This window comes from Nannospalax galili, unplaced genomic scaffold (assembly GCF_000622305.1).
Source record: "Nannospalax galili isolate Female #2095 unplaced genomic scaffold, S.galili_v1.0 scaffold146, whole genome shotgun sequence".
In the NCBI taxonomy this organism is placed as follows: Eukaryota; Metazoa; Chordata; class Mammalia; order Rodentia; family Spalacidae; genus Nannospalax; species Nannospalax galili.
Genome location: NW_008357929.1, coordinates 4,267,554 through 4,286,473, shown reverse-complemented (window position 1 = coordinate 4,286,473; position 18,920 = coordinate 4,267,554). Strand labels below are relative to the sequence as shown.

Genomic DNA, 18,920 nt, shown 5'->3' with positions numbered 1-18,920 from the left:
ATACACAGTTTCATATAGAAAAATTCTTTTTCAATGCAATTGACATTGGATGTTTGCACATGCATTTCTAATCTCTATATATCTGATTATTTCTAGTCACAGTTGGTTACTTTCTGAGATCCTTGGCACCTGAGCATGCACATAAAGTCATCAGGTAGATTTCAATGGTAATGTTTTTCACATCTACTAAATAACATGAAGCAAATTTTTATGCTTCTTCCTCAAATATAACTGACTTTTTATTGATTGATTTTTTTGTGTGTATTTCATATAGAACATCCCAAACAATCTTATTCATCTATATACTCACATCCCAAGTGGCACCCTCCCAAACTCCCCCTCCCCACTGAAGCCCATGTACTCTGTCATCCCTATTACTGTCCACTGTGTTACCAGTGCCCCCAGCTGTTCCCCAGTGCTTGTCCTTCCGCTGAGTCTAATCAGCCTATCTAGAGTTCCTTGTTTTAGGAAGATCAGCTCTTCCTCATCTACCAGCAAGCAGTTGCCAAATTCCTTTAGATAAAATTGAGGTCTGCTGTTCATTTTCCCAGGTCTATGCTGGGTTACTGTCTCTTGGGCCACCCTGGCCAACAACTCTTAAGGAATTACATTGATCCCTTTAATCTTTGGTTATACTTACCTTTGGGTGTTTAAGACCATGCAGTTGGTCCAGATAGACCAAATTATTTTTACTTTTAAGGTTATTTGAGGATCTTTTCCTTAGGGGTCACATGAGTTTAGCAGGAGCCCCTGGCTCCTTTCCTCTACCAGTTCCATCTATGTGAAGGTAAGTTAAAGGTCTTGCTCAACCATAGATGGCTTCACTTGGAAGCATGGAGGATGTTCCTCAGGGTTCACATGGGCTTGGGAGGAGCCCCTGGCTCCTTTCTTTAACCAGTTCCAGCTATGTTAAGGTAAGTCAAAGGTCCTGCTCGACCATGGCTGGCTTCACTTGGAAGCATGGAGGAAATGTTTCCTCCGTGTTGACCCTCCTCTTTGTAGACTGGACACTGGTTCAAGTCCATCTGGTGGGGTCTCCAGGGCCTCCTTGATCAAGAGGACAGGTGACTCACCACAGGTATTTACAGGACATTTTGAGAGATGTTTTATAGTCCCCTGGAACTTAGTCGACCTTGGAGGGCAAGGGGCAAAAACTGTCCTTTAAGTCCCTCTGACCATATTAGTATAAGCCTCAAAGTATGGCTGTTAAACATCCAAGAAAGTTAGTTCCACCCATCTGGTACTTTTAATTTCCGTGTGCTATGTAGATAAACTTTGGGCAAAGACCAAAGGTATTCAGTTAAACCTTCTAGACATATATTATGTTCCTTGAGCTATTTGTATGTATAATTTGTCAGTACGTTGTTGGACTAATATGGTTCTCTCTGGATTTTTTTAAAACTAGCTAGGCATTATTTATCTCTTGCATTGTCTAACCCTTCCACCATGGTTTCCCCATTTAAAGTGCCCCCATTTTCCCCATTTCTCACTTAATAATACCCTTCTCCTAAGATCCTACCTCTCTTGATCTCCTTCTTTCCCTTTATCCCCAAGGTTCCTTATATAAACCTCCCTCCCCCCTCCCCTTAAAATAACCCCATTTTAATCCCTATCTCCCTTATTAATGCCTGTTTCCTACTGTTCTCTTTCAGATTCTTTTATATCAAGAAACCCCTGCCACATTAACTTATTAATCCTATTAATTGTTTGTAGAGTCTTTTGGGTTTGCTATGTGTATAACCACATACACAGATTTTATGATTTTCATTTTTCCTTCTCAATCATTATTTTATCGTTATTTCTTCTCTTATCACAATGGCTAGGATTTTCTGTCTAATATTTGTTTGTTTGTTTGTGGGTTTTTTTTTTTAGATAGTCTTCCTATAGCCCCAGCTGACCTGAAACTTGTAGACCAGGCTGGCCTCAATCTCACAGATACCTGCCTACCTCTGCCTCCTTAGTGCTGGGATTAAAGGTGTGCACCACCATGCCCAATTGCTGTCTCATGTTTAAAACAGCATGATAGCAGACATCTTTGTCTTGTCTTGACCTTGAAGTAATTACTTTCAACTTCCAACTTTTTTGCTACTGAGTGAAAATTTCACTGTGTGTGTGTGTGTGTGTGTGTGTGTGTGTGTGTGTCTACATATGCAATCCTCTTTCTCTGATTAAAGAAGTTCCCTTCTATTCCTAATTTGTTAAGAGTACTTAGCGTAAGTGGAAGTACAATTTTATCAAGTGCTTTTATTAAGTACATTAAGATAATTCTGTTTATTCCCTCTAAATCTTAAGTCTTGAACATTATTTTACTTCTAAGATCAAACAACCTAACATTGCTGAGATAAAGCCAACAGGAAGTGTCACCATTTCCAATATATCCACCAGTAAGTTTGTGTGCAAATATTTCATTTAACATTGCTGTTCCCATGTTTGTGACTAAGGCTGACTTTTTGTTTGCCTTTTTATATTGTCTTTGTCTGATTTGGGGTTTGTGGTTTTGCCAGCTTCGTAAAACAAGCTCGGATGTAATCTGTCTTGCTTATCCACTGGAAGAGTTGGTATGGTATTGGGATTCTTTGGTCCTTGAAAGTTTGATTTAAATCTTTCATGGAGGCATCAGGGCTTGTAATTTCCTCTCTGTGAAGATTTTAAACTGCAGTTTCTTTAATGGTCATGAGCATATTAAGATTTTCTCTTCATTAGTAAGTCATATTTTCTAGAAATATGCCCATCTCACATTATTCATTAAATTATTGTCATGAAAGTTATAATAACCTCTTACTTGCTTAATCTGTGCACTTTTCATTTCCATTAATTTTTATTTTCCTTTTTTGACTCTCTTTGTTTTTTAAAATTGAGTTTCTGTAAATTTCATAGAATATATTTTGATCATCTCTAGATTCCCTTCCCTGATCTGTACCACCCTTACAATTCCCTGTCCAATTCCATGTACTCTATTATATATATATATGTATATATATATAATATAAATAAAGGCCTATAGAGTCAATTTTTGTCTCCAAAGGCTTTTTGGTGTGGGTCCATCCACTAGAGCCTAGTTAACCTACCAAGTCTCATCCTTAAATGACACTGACTGTCCCCATCCCAGCAGCCATCAGTTGCCAGTAGTTCCTCAGGTAGGGCTGAAGTTTCTTACCCACTTCTCGACATCTATGCTGGGATTTTGTCTGGCTTGAGCTTACATGGGACTTGTGCATGCTCTCACCATTGCTGTGAGTTCATATGAGTGACCGACTAGCTGTCTGGATAACTGTTTCCTTGCCGTCATCTCCCACTTCTGGCTCTTACGCTCTTTCCTCTCCTCTTCTATAATGACCCCTGAGTCTTGGGAGGCAGAAGTTTGATATAGACGTCCACTTCAGGGATAAGTACTCTGCAGCCTCCTGTTCTCTAGAACATGTTGGTCAATTGTTTGGTTCTGAGTTAATCACTATCTGCTACATGAGGAAGCTCTCTGGGGAGAGTTGAGAGAGGCACTAATCTATGGGTATAGCAATAAGTCATCAGGGTCAGTTTAATACTCTATTTAGCAAAATAATAGTGTTAAGTTCATTCCCATGGCCTGTGACCTGTCTAGTCTCAGGTTCCTAGACCTAATATCAGTGTCACATATGGTCTCCATTTTGTGAAGTAAACCTTAAATCCAATTAGAAAATGGTTGGTTACTTCTCATAATTTTTATTTATTTTTTATTCCATATGTATGTGTGTTCTGCCTGCATGTATTTAAGTGTACCCATGCCCGTGGAGGCCAGAAGAGGGTGTCAGATCCACTGGAACTGGAGTTATGGATGATTGTTAGCTACCATACGGGCGCTGGGGGCCAAACCCGGGTCTTCTGCAAGAGCAGCCAGTGCTCTTCACCACTGAGCGATCTCTCTAACCCTTTGGCTCCTTTCTTGATTAGCCTTACAAAGAACTATCTTATGTACTCGCTGCATCCAGTTATTATAGTTTAACTTTTATTTCAATAATTTGATATTTTTAAGTATTGTTTTGTTTTCCCACTTTCTTTGGATTTATTTATTGTTTTGATTTATTTTTATTTTATGTGTATGAATGTTTTGCCTGCAAGTAGGTAAGTGCACCATGTCATGCAAAGCCCACAGAAGCCAGAAGAGGGTGTCAGATTCCCTGGAACTGGAGTTACAGACCATTGTTAGCCACCATGTAGGTGCTGGGAATCGAATCTTGGTCCTCTGAAGAACAGCCAGTGCTCTTAACCACTGAGCCATTTCTCCAGCCCTATTCTCTATTTCTTGACTAACTTAAGAAGAATGCTTCATTTCTTTGAGCCTTTCTGAATGTTAGAAGTCATAAATTCTCTGTGAAAATTTACCCATGAATCTACAATGTAGTTCCAAATATTTTTAGTATGCATCATAATGGGTTCAGATCTTTTAAATTTTCCAAATATGGTGTTTTTCCTAGTTATGGTCTATCATTTACTTCTAACGAAATTGCATTGTGGTCAGAAAATGTGGTGTGAATAGTAACAAGCTTCTGAAGTGTGTTGGTTTGCTTTCTGCTCTGCATTCAGTTTTTATGAATGGCATGTGCACAGATGAGAAGACTGGGTATTCTATGGCTACAAAGTGTGGCATTCTGTTCCTGCTTCTTGCTTAAGCTTGTTGACTGCCCCACTCAAGTCTGCTGTCTTCTCATTGCCCTTTTTATTCTGCTTAACAAATCAGTTACTGAGATCATTGTGTTCAACATCTTCCATTTTGATACTCACCCTCTGGTGCTTTTGTCTCAGACATTTGGGATACATTATGTGGATTTATGATATCTAACTTTTTTCTATCTTCCTAGAATTGAACATTAAACAAACATTAAAGATCTTGTCCCCTTACTGTATCTGTCGTGGTAAAGTCTATTTTGCTGGATATTATCATAGCTAAACCAATTTCCCTTTGAGAACTCCTTGCCTGAGATATCTCCTTTTGTCCTTTGGCTTTCAACCTTGCATTATATGAAAAGGCTCTAATGGTTACAAGGGATGTTTAAATCAGTGTCTTTAAAATGGATAATCCCCCAGTACTTTCACTTTCCTCAAAACCAAAGCAGAAGGTGGGAAATAAATCTCAGCATTACAGCACTTCTTTAGCATGTGCAAATGCCTGGGTTCCATCCCAGCAACACACACACACACACACACACACACACACACGATAAATGAATAAGTAAATAGGAGCTGCATTCTATTATTTACCCACGAAAATATATCCTGGGTTCCATCCCAGCAACACACACACACACACACACACACACACACACACACACTAGATAAATGAATAAGTAAATAGGAGCTGCATTCTATTATTTACCCACGAAAATATATCCTTTCATTACAGTAAGATTGATATTTATCATTTATTTAACTCTTCCAAATTATGTTTTATTTAAAATATTTACACTTTCTTTATGGTGCTAAGGATCAAACCCAGGTTTATACAAACTGCTAAGCACTGAACTATTAAATCATGTCCCTGAGCTTGCTGTCTTGTTCTGTTTTTATCTAGCTAGGCCTACATGATAACAACTTTGCTTATTTTCTATATAATACAGATCTGTTACTGAGGTGTATCTATTAGAAGTTCCTATAGTAAGCCTCTTTTGTTGGAATGCTCAGCTTTTGTCTGAAATATATTTGTTTTCCTCTTATTCTTTTAAAAATTTTGAAAGAGAATCTAGAAAATCAGACTTTCTTTGTTGAAAACATTACTCCACTATGTTCTGGCTTCTATTTTTGCTACTGATTAGCTAGCCATCTGTGTAACTATTCCTCCTCCTCCTCCTCCTCTTCCTCCTTCCTCTCATCCTACCTCTTCTTCTCCCCTCCCTCCTCCACTCCTTCATTTCTCCCTCTTTCTTTTCTTTCCCTCTTCCTCCTACCCCCTTCCTCTCCCTCCTCCTCCTCTTCCTCCTTCTCTCACATTAAAGGGAATCTTGTCTGTGGCTTTCTTGGGTTAAACTCCCAATTGTTCCATTTGCTAGCTGCACATTCTTCTGAATATGTCTCCATTTTTCCACTTGAAAAGTGGAGATACTAATAGTACTTTTCTTATTGTAGTGTGGCCAGGATTAAATGAGTAAATGTACTTAGGCTTAGGAAAGTGCCTGGCACAGCTTAGGTGCCCAGTACATGTTGACTGCCATCACAAGCTTGTCTTGCTCCAAGGCAGAACTATTGCAACTGCAGAATGCATCCAAAGAAGCTATGCCAAGGGCCTAGCATGCCCTGCATGGCAGCAGCAATGGCTCTCCTCCCCCTCCTCCCCCCCCTCCTCCTCCTCCTCATCCTTCTCTTACTGTTCTTCCCCTCCTCTTCCCCCTTCTGGTAGCCTACAGTTGAAACATCTGTATGAGGATGTCTTTATATTTATTCTACCTGGTATTTGTTGGCCTTTTGCTGTTGCATACTTTCAGAAATTCAAGAAAATTCTTACCCAGAGTCTCCTCAAATATCACTTCTTTCCCATTTTCTCTTCTCATCTCCTGAGCATGAGCTTTTCCAAGACTCTCTCGACTTCCTGCTGCCTCACGCTTCTACCACCATGACTTGTCCACAGTGATGCTCTGTACCCCTCCTTAAACTGTAAACCAAAGTAAATCCTCCTCAAGTTATTTCTTGACAGGTATTTGGTCACAGCAATGAGAAAAGTAAGTAATATACAAAAGTAAGTTACATGCAATTGCAGAGTTTCTGAGAGATGACTGCTTAAAATATACATTTGGTAGTTATCAGCAAAAACAAAAAGTTTCTTTTTGTTGCTGTTGTTTTAGAATAAGATCTCAATATACAGCCTACATGGCCTTGGAGCTTATGATTCTCCTGCCATGGATTCTCTTTAGAATTCTTACACTAGAATAAAATCTGGACTTTACAAGACAGCCAGTAAGGCCACTTGCTAATCCCCTGCTCTCTTCCTCTGTGCTCCCTTCTCTTCCTCAGAGGCCTCTGCCACCTTGATGTTTGTCCCTCTCAAGCACATAGAATTTAATCTAGCCCCAGGGCCTTTGCTCATGCTGTTCCTGCCACCTGGAGTTCTCATCTCCCTTGCCTTTCTGTGGCTCACTCCTTTATTCACTCACTTTTCTATCCAAGGTCACCTTCATAGAAAAGCCTTTGCTGATCACCCCATTGCATAACATCCTGGCTTTAGCCTCCACCTCTTTATTCTGCCATTTCCCATGGGCACCCATTACTGTGTGAAGCTGTACAGTGTGTTTATCTGATCTCTGTTTCCTACTTATTTGTCTTGCTAGGCTGTAGTAGTTACATGAGGGCAGAGTCAGTTCCTCTGTGCTAACAGCCTAATGGATAATCAACAAACACTTGCTCAATGACGGGATGCATCTCACTGCACTATCTTGTCTTTTTGGTTGTGAACCTGTTAAAACAGCTGCTGCAGCCTCTAGCCCTCACTTAACTCATAAGAGTGGTGAGATGTGATGGGTCTTCCCATCTTCACAGTAAGGAAACTGAGAGTCTCAGAAGCTAAGGTCTGGGGTATGGTCACATGTCTGATAACTCTCAGAATCAAAACCAAATGTGTGTGACTTGGAGGCAAGAACATTTACATCCTAACAAAAATACTGCCTTAGGGACTGGAGAGATGGCTCAGCAGTTAAGAGCACTTTCAGAGGACCCAGGTCAGATTCCTAGCATCCATGTGGCAGCTAACACCCATCTCTAACTGTAGTTCCAGGGGACCCAACACCCTTTTCTGACCTCCATGGGCACCAGGCATGCATGCGGCACACTTATATACATGAAGGCAAAACACTCCTGCACATCAAATAAAAATAAAATCTATTTTTAAATTATTGCTTTAAGATTATTTCAAACTTAAAAAAAATCACAAAAACATCACAATGAGCTTTTTTACATTTAATCTATTGTTCTCAAATGGTGACATCTTATCTAGCCAGCATACAATGCTCAAACATTGGTTTTTGATAGAGAACTTGTAATCTAGTCCATGGACCTATTCTAGTCTCTCCAGTTGTCCCACTAATGTCCTTTCTCTGGTCCAAAATCCTACTAGAATCATACATTCCATTCAGGTGCCATGTCCCCTGAGAGGCCAGGTCTGCCCTTGCCTTTTCTAACTTTACACTGGTGAAGAAAGTCACACTAATCACAAGACTAGTCCCCCAAGTGCCAGGCCCATGGTGAGCTTCCTGCAACAACAGCTACTGTTAGAGAAGTAAGGAGGAGTGCAAGGAGACTGCCCTGCATTTTGTTTGTGTTGATTCAGCCTGGCTGACCTTGAGGAATTTATAAAAAGCAGTGAGAGTGGTTTGCTCAAGAAAGTGGAGAAAGGAGATTTCCAAGGATTAGTTGAGATCATGGGACACCTTGTAGCCCTTAAAGAACGGCAGAGCAGCACTGATGAGATGTTTGAGCCCCTAAAGCAAACTATTGAATTGCTGAAGACCTATGAACAGGAGCTGCCCGAAGCTGTGTTTAAGCAACTGGAGGTCAGTACACTTCCAAGAAATTCATTAAATACTGAAACATGTAATGTAGTACTCATAAAGATGTAGCTTTTCCCCCCAAATTAAGTTTTTTTTCAAGTTTTGGGTGGGGTGACTAGGGGTGGAACACAGAAGTACTGGCCCAATCACTGAATTTGAGCCAATTTTTTTTTTTTTAGATTGGATTTTGCTGTTTAGCCCAGACTGACCTTGAACTTGATCTTCCTGCCTCGGCCACCTAAATGCTGAGACCAGCAGGTACATACCACCAGGCCTAGCTTATTTTTTTTTTATGTTCTCTTTTATTTTTTTCTTGTATGGCCTTTTCATATCTATTAGGTTTTGGTTGGTCTCCCCCTACCCAACCACTCCTGCAAAAAGTTGAGCCAAGCATTTGATTTGGAGAAAACACACAGATTTAAGTGATTTTAAGATGGTCTGAGAGGAAATGAGGGGTATACAAGAAAATATTCAACCACTGTTGAGGAATGTAAGAAGGGGCAAGGGGTTTTCAGGTTAGAGGTTGTGGGCGAGAGGGGTCATGTTGAGTCAAAAGTAAGCAACTGTGGAGAAAGACACAGCCAAAGATGTAAGTTGAGGAAGGGTGAGGTAGCGGTACAGAAGTTGGAAAATGGGACCAGCACATTCTAGTGTGATCTGAAGCGGAGCTAAGAACAGTGGGGTGTTAACAGCCTCCAGATATAGGGGAAAAGGGAGCAGTGCCAGTCAGACCACACTGAGGTCTTCTTTACAGGAACTTCCTGAGAAGTGGAACAACATGAAGAAGATGGCCATTACCGTGAGGCAGGAGGTAGCCCCACTGCAGGCGAATGAAGTGGCTCTCCTCCGCCGGAGGTGCACAGCCTTCGATGTTGAGCAGCAGCAGTTCTGGGAGCAGTTCCGAAAAGAAGCCCCCTTCAGGTATGGCCCAGGGTGACCGACTTCCACTTGAGCTTGTGTGCTCTGTTCTTTCAGCAGACAAAGCTAGTTAGCATTCTTCCTCCTTGTAGGCCTTTTAGTTACAATGTGGTGCTGAAGTGGGCAGACTTCTATCTCGACCTGTGAAAGTGACCAAAGGCTAGACACCCATCTTCCCTTTAAGAAAGATCTGGCAGCTTGTTAGGAATATGAATACACATATGTGTGCATGCATTCACATCTTTAAAAATATTATATTTATTATTTTTATGTGTATGTGTGTATTGCCTGCATGTAGGTAAGTGCACCTGTGTCATGCAATGAAAAGTAGTTCCTAGAACATTTAAATAATGTTGGAAAGACATGTTAGTAATTTAAGATTCAGGTGAAGGTTAACTTCCAGGGGGTGTTCACTGAGCTTGGTAATCCCCCTACACCTCTCTATTGGTTATTATGGGTCTTGCGTAAACAGAGCAACCTCAGGAGAGCTGGCACCATTCCCACGTGCCCAACAGTACACCTCTGGTTTCAAGTCTGTGGGACATCAGCTTCCCAGGCACCACTCGACATCCACGCCTCCACTACAGTGGCCAAGCCAGTTCTGAATAACTAGTGTCCTCTCTTCCCTCCAGCCTTCTGCACTGTGTTCTCTTCCACAGAGCCGAGTTTCTTACTGTGTTTCCTTTACAGCTTGGGGTAGACAGACTTAGAAACTGGAAACAAGGTCTAAGTGGGAAAATGTCCATCTAAGGAATGAGAAACATCTTTGGGTCTGCCTGCACCACTCAAGTTACTCGATGCCTTCGCTTCAGTTTCTGAAAAGTTTAGATAATAATAGTATTACCCTCATAGGTTACTAGAATAGCAAGATAATTATTGATTGCTTATTGCTGTGCTTGGCATGTTGGTGTCCAACCATACGGGTGGGCCATTGTTCAGATCTTAGCACTGAAAGTCTCATGTGGAGGCATACTCCTTGGTTCTAGGGAAACCAGGACAGCTGTTCTTCCATCCTGGTACACAGTAAAGAAAGGCCTGATCTTTTCTAAAATCTATTTTAATTGACAGATAACAATTGTGCATCTTCTGAGGCACAATGTGATACTCTCATACGTTTATACTTTGTGTAAGGAGCAACTGGTAACATTGAAGTTATCCATCATTTCAAACATTTATAGATCCTTTGTGATGAGAAAATTTAAAGTCCCTTGAATCATATTACACAATCATGACTATAATCATTCCGTGGAGTAAAGAACACCAGCACACATCCCTCCTCTCTGGCTGTGACTATGTACCCACGGACCAGTCTCCCTCCAGACCCTTCTCCACCCTCAGTAAGGCCCTGTTCTTATCATTCATTTACCTAACATTTATTAAGCAACTGCCACCTTCTAAGCTTTCGTGCTGCTTAGTTTTTGTCAACTTGGCACAAACTCAAGTCACCTGGGAAGAGAGAACCTTGAGGAAATTTCTTCATCAGACGGGACTGTGGGAATATCTGTGGGGTATTTTCTTGATTGCTAATCGATGTAGCAGGGCTCAGCCCACTGTGGGCAGTACTACCCTTTGGGCAGATGGGCCTGAGTTGTATTGAAACAGCTAGAGCTAGGAGCGAGCCAGAGAGCAAGAGGAAACCTCTCTCCTTTGGTCTCTGCTTCCGTTTAGGCCCCAGGTTCCTCCCTTGCGTACTGCCTTAGCTTCCCTTGATGACGGGCTGTGACTGGGAATTGAAAGATAAAATAAACCATTTCCTCCCCAAGTTGCTTTTGGTCATGGTGTTTACCACAGTAACAGAAAGCACACTAGAACAGCATTATACTCATATCTACAAAGAACAAGATGCTACGCTGCTAACAGGCAGGAAGGAATGGGTGTATAAACTACACATACAATACAAATATATATATTTCCTCTTCTTTTTTAATGGATAGCTGCATTTGTTTTCTTTCTTAACACTCCTATCTGATAATAGTGCTCTCTTAGCTGGGCTTTCTGAATTCACATCTGTTAATTTCACATGCAGATGAATCCTTGGAGGAGAATGCTTTGAAAAGAACTGCTCACAGAAATGCAGGAAGCCAAATGTTACTGAAATTTTGATGTATTTCTCTTCTTGCGAAGGAAGCCGTCAGGCCTGGAGGAGAATGCTGGGTTTATTACCAAAGGGAACTTTAGAAGGTGTCGACTCATGTGTTGTTTTGTTTTGTTTCCTACTTTGCTGTGTGTGAGCATTTAAAATTTGTAGCTTCTAAGTCTGAACATATTGCTTTACTTTTAGGTCATTTATGAATTTCTAAACCATAAACCCTGGTACAGTCTCTGAGAATACAAGTTTCTGTTCCTGATTAGAGTTCCCTGGTTAAGCTCAGTTTTTAATGCTCTTGTCTTTGAGAAGGAAGAAGAAAGCGCATGTCTCATTAGGCCCTTGCCATCTGACAGGTGCTATGTGAAGTTGGGTTGCTTGGATTCAGGCTCCCTCTTCATGTTTAAGTCAAGTTTTCCTTCTTCCTTCAATTCTTAACTCTAAGCCAGCTCAGCAGATCCCTAGCTGAGTTCACACTTCACAATAATTGACTAAACTATAGTACTCAAATTCAAGGACCCTCACTGCTTCTTAAATTAGTGGCAGACTCTCCTGAAAGGAATTCTCCATGCTTTCAGCACTCCCTTGCTCATTCTTTGACCTTGAGCACAGGCTTCCGGACCTTAAAGAACAGTGCCATGATAAGCACTCTCCCTGTCTCTCAAGACCAACATAACCCACAACTTTCTTAGCCTAAACAGTCTATCTCTATGAGCTCCAATTCACAGGGAGGACATTAGGACTTGCAGATGGCCTCCAGATTCTTTGAGCGACTGTCAGAACTTTTCTGAAGACTCCCTCCTTCAGGAACTGTGCATAGTGACACCTGAAAATAACATGGTTTCCAAAAGATCCGATGCACGAGGTATGAGGAAAAAGCTTAAGACCTGCTTGCAAAGTAGCTGTTTTTCCTTCAGAAGCTGGAGAAAAGAGCAGTGTTGGTCATTAGATCAGTACCAGGTCATTAGATCATATCAGTATCCTAAGATATGTTATTGGTTCAGCTTGACCCTGATTTTCCAGTTAACTGACTCATTCACATGATTTAGGCTTCCAGAGAATATGTGGGGCTTGCCCTCAACAACAGAGTTAGCTAAAAATTATGTGGATACTAGAATCTTGCAGTAACACACATTCCCTGACTTCAACAACTTATACCCTTAGGGACAATTTCAAAAATGAGTGATAAGACACACTCGTGGTACTGTCTGTTCTTTTTTAGCATTTTTATTGAATTTTTGTTATTTCCAGACACTATAATTTGATGACATTTATATCCCCTCTCCCATCCACTCCTCTCTACACCTCCCCAACTTAATTCAATGTACTTTCTCTGGGTAATAAAGCCTATAGAGTCTGACTTGAATCCCCAAATGTTCTCCAGCGTGGGCTCATCCACTTGAGCTTGCATGGGACTTGTACATGCTGTCACCATTGCTATGAGTTTAAATGAGTAACTGGCCCGATGTCTGGAGAACTCTGCGCCCCCCATGGTCATCCACCACCTCTGGCTTTTACAATCTTTCCACCTCCTCCTCTGCAATGATTCCTAAGTCCTGAGCTCCAGAAGCCTGACAGAGGTGTCCCACCCAGAGATAGGCACTCTGCAGCCCCTTCCTCTCCGTACATTAAAAAGGCATAAGTTTCTGTGTCAATCACAATCTGCTGCATAAGGAAACTTCTCTGGTGAGAGTTGAAAGATGCATTAATCTTCAACAGTGGGTGAGCACTTGATCCAGCACAGTTCATTCTAATCATCCCTCCTGGGACTGAGAGTCCATATTATTATGAGGGTACCACAGTTACATCTCACAGGAGGGGGCCACAGCTCCAAATCACAGGTGGGGAACCATAGCTCCAGCTTACAGGAGGGGAACCACAGCTCCAGTTCACAGGAGATGACCACAGCTTCAGCTCACAGGAGGGGAACCACAACTCCAGCTCATAGGAGAGAACCAGGACTTCAGCCCACAGAAGAGAACCACAGCTCCAGCTCACAGGAAATGTCCACAGATACAGCTCATTGGAGGGGAACCACAGCTCCAGCTCATAGGAGAAGACCAGGATTTCAGCTTATATGAGGGAAACCACAACTCCAGATCACTGGGGGAGGGGGGAATCCATAGCTCCAGCTCACAGGAGGGGAACCACAGCTCCAGCTCATTGGAGGGGACCATAGTTCCAGCTCACAGGAGAGGACCACAGCTCCAGCTCATCTGAGGGGTCCACAGCTCCAGCTCACAGGAGGGGACCACAGCTCCAGCTCAAAGGAGGGGACCACAGCTCTAGCTCATTGGAGAAGGCCACAGCTCTAGCTCACAGGAGGGAATCGTGGTACCTACATTAACTAAAGCTGTTCACATATCCTGGGAAAGGTGATGATTGAGCCAATGGCAGGTAAGATCCATTTGGGATTAAAAACAGAGTGGACAGCAAGGATATTTGTACAAGTGGACATATACAGAAAGGCACAATGACTGAAAGTGTAAAACACAGAGAACTGTGTATGGCTGAAATGCAGGAACTGTGGGATAAGGACAGAGAGGACCAGATGACCCAGGTTGACTATGGTCAACCACTGAGATCCTTTTAGGCTTACATTACATTTTGTTCTGACAGCCCCATTGTATGTTGAAAGTATCATGTTGAAAATGCATTTGATGTACCTGACCTTCCAAACACCAGTTAGCAGTACAGTGGGATGTGGAGTGTTGGTTGTTTCTCTCGTGAGCACATGCCTGGTTTCTACTACCTACTGTCCAGCATCATGGCAGAGGACTGAACTGCATGCCTATTGCTAACCTAAGAGAAAACCAGTCCAAATCGCAAGTTCTACTAAATTTGTATTGCTTTGTGGGACCATAAGTTGAAAAAATTCATTAATTAAACTTTGTATATTGGAAACTTGTCTGTAAAATAAATCCTACTTTCTTGTGGAGCAAGACAGACTCAACTGAGAGGTTATAAGAGCCCTGAAGCAGTGGTAAGGACTGAGCTGAAGCAAAGGACAAGATCAGGGGTTTGAAATACAGTTAGTGCCGAAAATTAGCAGGAGCTGAGGAAGGAGAGTCTGGGATAATGCCCCATCTTCTAGTTTGAACAAATAGGTAGGCTGTGGTATTGTTCCACTGTCCACTGAGGTGGGCAGGGACAAAACATGAAGGACTGGGGATCACAAGTTCAGGGTGGGTATCTTGAGTTTTGTGTGCTGGTGGGGTGCCATGTAGGGATGAGGCATCCTTCATCCTTTATACAGGCATGATGCTGAAGATAATGTGTACTGGTGGCCAGCTTGCCAGGAGTCAATGGAAGGTCTTTATTCTCTCTCCCTGTGAAAGCATGCCTTGTGGGGTAGCAATACAGCATGTGTGAGCAACATATTTCCATTTCTCTTAATTATGGTTTATTCATGCAGACATTTCTCTTTCAGATTAAAATACTTGTTTCATGTTTATTTCCATTTCAAAGACTCAGTGTACCTTTTCCTTACCTATGACTTTCTTATTCTTAAACTATCTTGTTCCTCCTGGGTTTGAAAACCGCATTCACATTTATTAGACATGTGAATTAAGTATCTGAATGTCTTGGCAACTTTCCACAAAGGAGTTTTTCTGAGACTGGGTCTCACTATGTAGTCTAGACTGGGCTGGAACTCATGATCCTCCTATCCCAGGCTCCTGAGTGGTGGGATTATAGGCATGTGCCACCATGCCTGCCTTGCTCTAAACTTTTGAAATGGCAAGAGGGTTTACCTGCCCTCATGTGTAGAGGTTCCTTCCAAGCTCACTCAAAATTAGTTTCCATATATATTCAGATACAGAAAATTGTCTTCCATGCATTTAAACAGCCAAGAAAAATTATCCAACAACATGGACAAATGCCTCCTACAAATACTTAAAAAAACATTGTTAATTTAAGAGTGTTCATATGTGGTGAGGAAAGGACAATTGGCACACTTCTACTGTCTTCTGTGTGCACTACAAATACTTGTCATCTGTATCTTATCTGATAAGTTAGCCCTGAATCACACACCATAAAAATTTGTAGGATGTGGGCTTTTTGAGTATGTCTGAACTTCACAAATCTTGTTCTAATGCTAAGTAGCCAGTTTCACATTTTACGTTTACCACAGGCCAGAGCTAAAGGAGAATCCACAGACACCAACAGGTAGTCTCTGAAACTGAAGCGCAAGCAGAAGGATCCTTCATGCCTTGGTTATCTTTCTTGCTAAGCCACTTGCCACAAAGATGTTTCTTTCAACTTAACCCCACTAGCAACTGCTCTTTGTAGAGGAGGGGGAAATGCTTATGCAGAGAGGGCACTCTTTCCAATGCCGGAAACCCCAGCCTAGCATTCTGTTCTGAAGACTAGTCTGACCTGTGAGTAGCGTGCCGTCACACTGTCTCTATGGCCACAAGTCAAAACTGATTTAGATGCAGCAGCTGGAGACGAGGCATGACAAGCATCGAAGCGAATCTGACACAGATTTAATGGAATGCATAACTGTTATTGTGCTGTGGGGCAATTGGGAGTAAGTGGTAAGCAGTTCAGGTAAATGACTTTAATTAGGATTACTTTCCATTTCCCATGTCAAATATTTCTGGAGACAACTGAAAGACAGGGCAGTGAGAAAAAGGAGTTTGTATGTCATCCTCCTTCTCCTTTCCTCCCCTCCATGTTACAGCAAACACCACACACACACACACATACACACACACATACACACACACACACACACGCATGCACATGCACGCACACATTTTCTCACAGATAGAAGCAATCACAGTACACAAGAAGAAATGACCAGTTCTTGTCACTCACATCCTCTCAATATTCCCTTGATGGAATATTCCTATGAGGCCCTGTACAGAACTTAGAGGAATATACTCCTCTCCCACAAGTCACAGCATCCCCGGTATCACCCCTCCAAGCACGCCAAAGCAAAAACATGACCTTGGGGGTGAAGAGGAAAGATAATGGGAGATGAGGGAAGGAAAAGGAGAGGCCCCTTGAAGCCTGGGTTATAAGCACCCCTGACAGAAAAATGCCATCTGACCACATGAGCACTTTAAAGGTGGTCCTCTTTTCTTGAGGAAAAACTGTCATGAAAGTGTGCCTTTTGGGGTAGCAGAGCAAAGTGTTGACATTCATGTAGATCAAGAGCCATCTCCAAATGGATGTGTGCCTTAGGCATTGGAGTGAATGAGAAGGGAAAACAAATTGAACATGTAAAGCTAGGTACAGTGCTTAGCATAGTCAAGGTCAGAATTACAGGCAGCCCAGGAGGCAGGAGGGAGCAGCCAGAAGAGTTGAATTGGAGGGAAGCTCTGGTAAAGGACTTAAAAAGACAAAGTACATGGCTTGAGGTGCACAGTGAAGAAAAATGATCAATTGCTTAGAGCTTTGCACTGAGTCTCCTGGTCAGTAACAGTGGTTCTCCAAGTCAGGGCATTGTTTCCTGTTGCTGATGCAGGCTACTGACTAGAGCTTCACCATGTGCATGGATACCACCTTGACAGGTCAGAATCACTGAGGGAAGCTTAAAACTGAATTTCCTAGGACCATATCCTCAATGTTCTGAGTTAAGTGATCTAGGAATAAGTTTGTACATCAGGAACTTCTCGCTTCCAGAAAATTCTATCATTCAGCCAAGGTTGAGAGCAGTGGCTCCATAAGGAGTGATGGCAGAGCAGATCATCTCTGCCATCAAATGGAGGCTTAAATAAGGAGGCATCCGTCTCTATACCACCACCGGTAAGTTTGGCGAAATACAAGGTGAGAGGACTAGTTTTACCTTCTCAGATGTGGCAAAGGGTCTAAGAACAATGTCCTTCTCTTTTGTCTGTTTTATTTTGTTTTCTGAGACAAGGACTTCTCACAGTGGCTTTAAGCTCAAGATCTCCTGCCTCAGTCTTCCAAGTGTTAGGATTACAGACACGTGCTATCATGCCCTGCATCATCTTTAATGCTCTTGAGTTACTCTTCCTCCAGTGCTCACCCCATCCCATTCACCCCTGAATGCCTTTTCTTTCCAGGATGAGAGGCTGTACTGGAAGCAACAGCTCTCCCCTGGGCTACTAAACACTGCAGCAGGTATGGTTTTAGTAGTTCTAGTAGTTGAGCCCTTTGTTCTCTGCTTACCAGTGGAACATGTTATGTTTTGTAGATTTGATAGCATCAACCCACATCAAACTCTGGATGTCAGAAATAGGGAGATCCAGCACATGGAATCCATCATGGCCGCCATCTCTGAGTCCGCCGAGCTATTTGAGGTCAATGTTCCTGACTACAAGCAGCTGAAGCAGTGCCGGGAGGAGGCTTGCCTGCTGAAGGAGCTCTGGGACACCATTGGAATGGTGACCTCCAGTATCCATGCCTGGGAGGCCACCAAGTGGAGAGACATCAACGTAGAAACCATGGACTTGGAGTGCAAGCGGTTCGCCCGGCTCATCCGGAACCTAGACAAGGAAGTCAGAGCCTGGGATGCATTCATAGGTCTAGAAAGTACTGTGTTGAACACTCTGACCTCCCTGAGGGCTGTGGCTGAGCTGCAGAACCCTGCCATCCGGGAACGGCACTGGAGGCAGCTGATGCATGCCACGGGTGTGAGCTTCACCATGGATCAGGACACTACCCTGGCTCACCTTCTTCAGCTGCAGCTGCACCACTTCGAGGACGAGGTCCGGGGCATCGTAGACAAAGCTGTGAAAGAAATGGGTATGGAGAAGACATTAAAGGAGCTGCAGACCACCTGGGCCAGCATGGAATTCCAGTACGAGCCCCACGCACGGACTCACGTCCCCCTGCTGCAGTCGGACGAGGAACTCATTGAGGTTCTGGAGGACAATCAAGTGCAACTTCAGAACCTGATGATGTCCAAGTATGTTGCTTTCTTCCTGCAGGAAGTGTCAAGCTGGCAGAAGAAGCTGTCCACTGCTGACGCAGTCATCTCTATCTGGTTTGAGGTGCAGCGTACCTGGTCTCACCTGGAGAGCATATTCATTGGATCCGAGGACATCAGGGCTCAACTACCCCAGGTACATGCTCAGGGAATCCTAGTTTCTGAGTCCAGGTAGAGGGAAGACCACTCTACTCCTGCAGTGTCAGGATTCCTTTTGTTTGCGGCCTCCTTGCTCTGGTTCCTCTCAGGGCACTGGCCCACAAACACTGACCTGACTCACCACTAAAATCAGGTAGCAGGAGAGAGCACAGGTAACATGTACACAACCAGTTTGTCTTCGTGCTGGGTAGCTTCCATTGCCCTCTTGACTGAGGCATTTTCTGTGCCCATCTCTGTGAGGCATTTTCTTGATTGTTGAGTGATGTAGGAGGGTCTAGTCCCCTGTGGGTGGTGCCACTCCTGGACAGGCGATCTTGGTGTTAAGCAGCACTGAGCGCAGGTCAGACAA

The 18,920-nt window shown here is 42.8% G+C and overlaps 1 protein-coding gene across 1 annotated transcript in view; it reads left to right on the top strand.

The window, feature by feature from the left end:
- The window catches only part of Dnah9 (dynein axonemal heavy chain 9), a 430,757-nt gene that overhangs the window by 74,557 nt on the left and 337,280 nt on the right, over positions 1–18,920 (top strand). Inside the window, exons 18-20 of the mRNA XM_008855701.3 lie at positions 8,288–8,510; positions 9,262–9,428; positions 17,678–18,548. Of these exons, the coding sequence (XP_008853923.1) occupies positions 8,288–8,510; positions 9,262–9,428; positions 17,678–18,548 (1,261 nt within the window). The remainder of the gene's footprint in view (positions 1–8,287; positions 8,511–9,261; positions 9,429–17,677; positions 18,549–18,920) is intronic.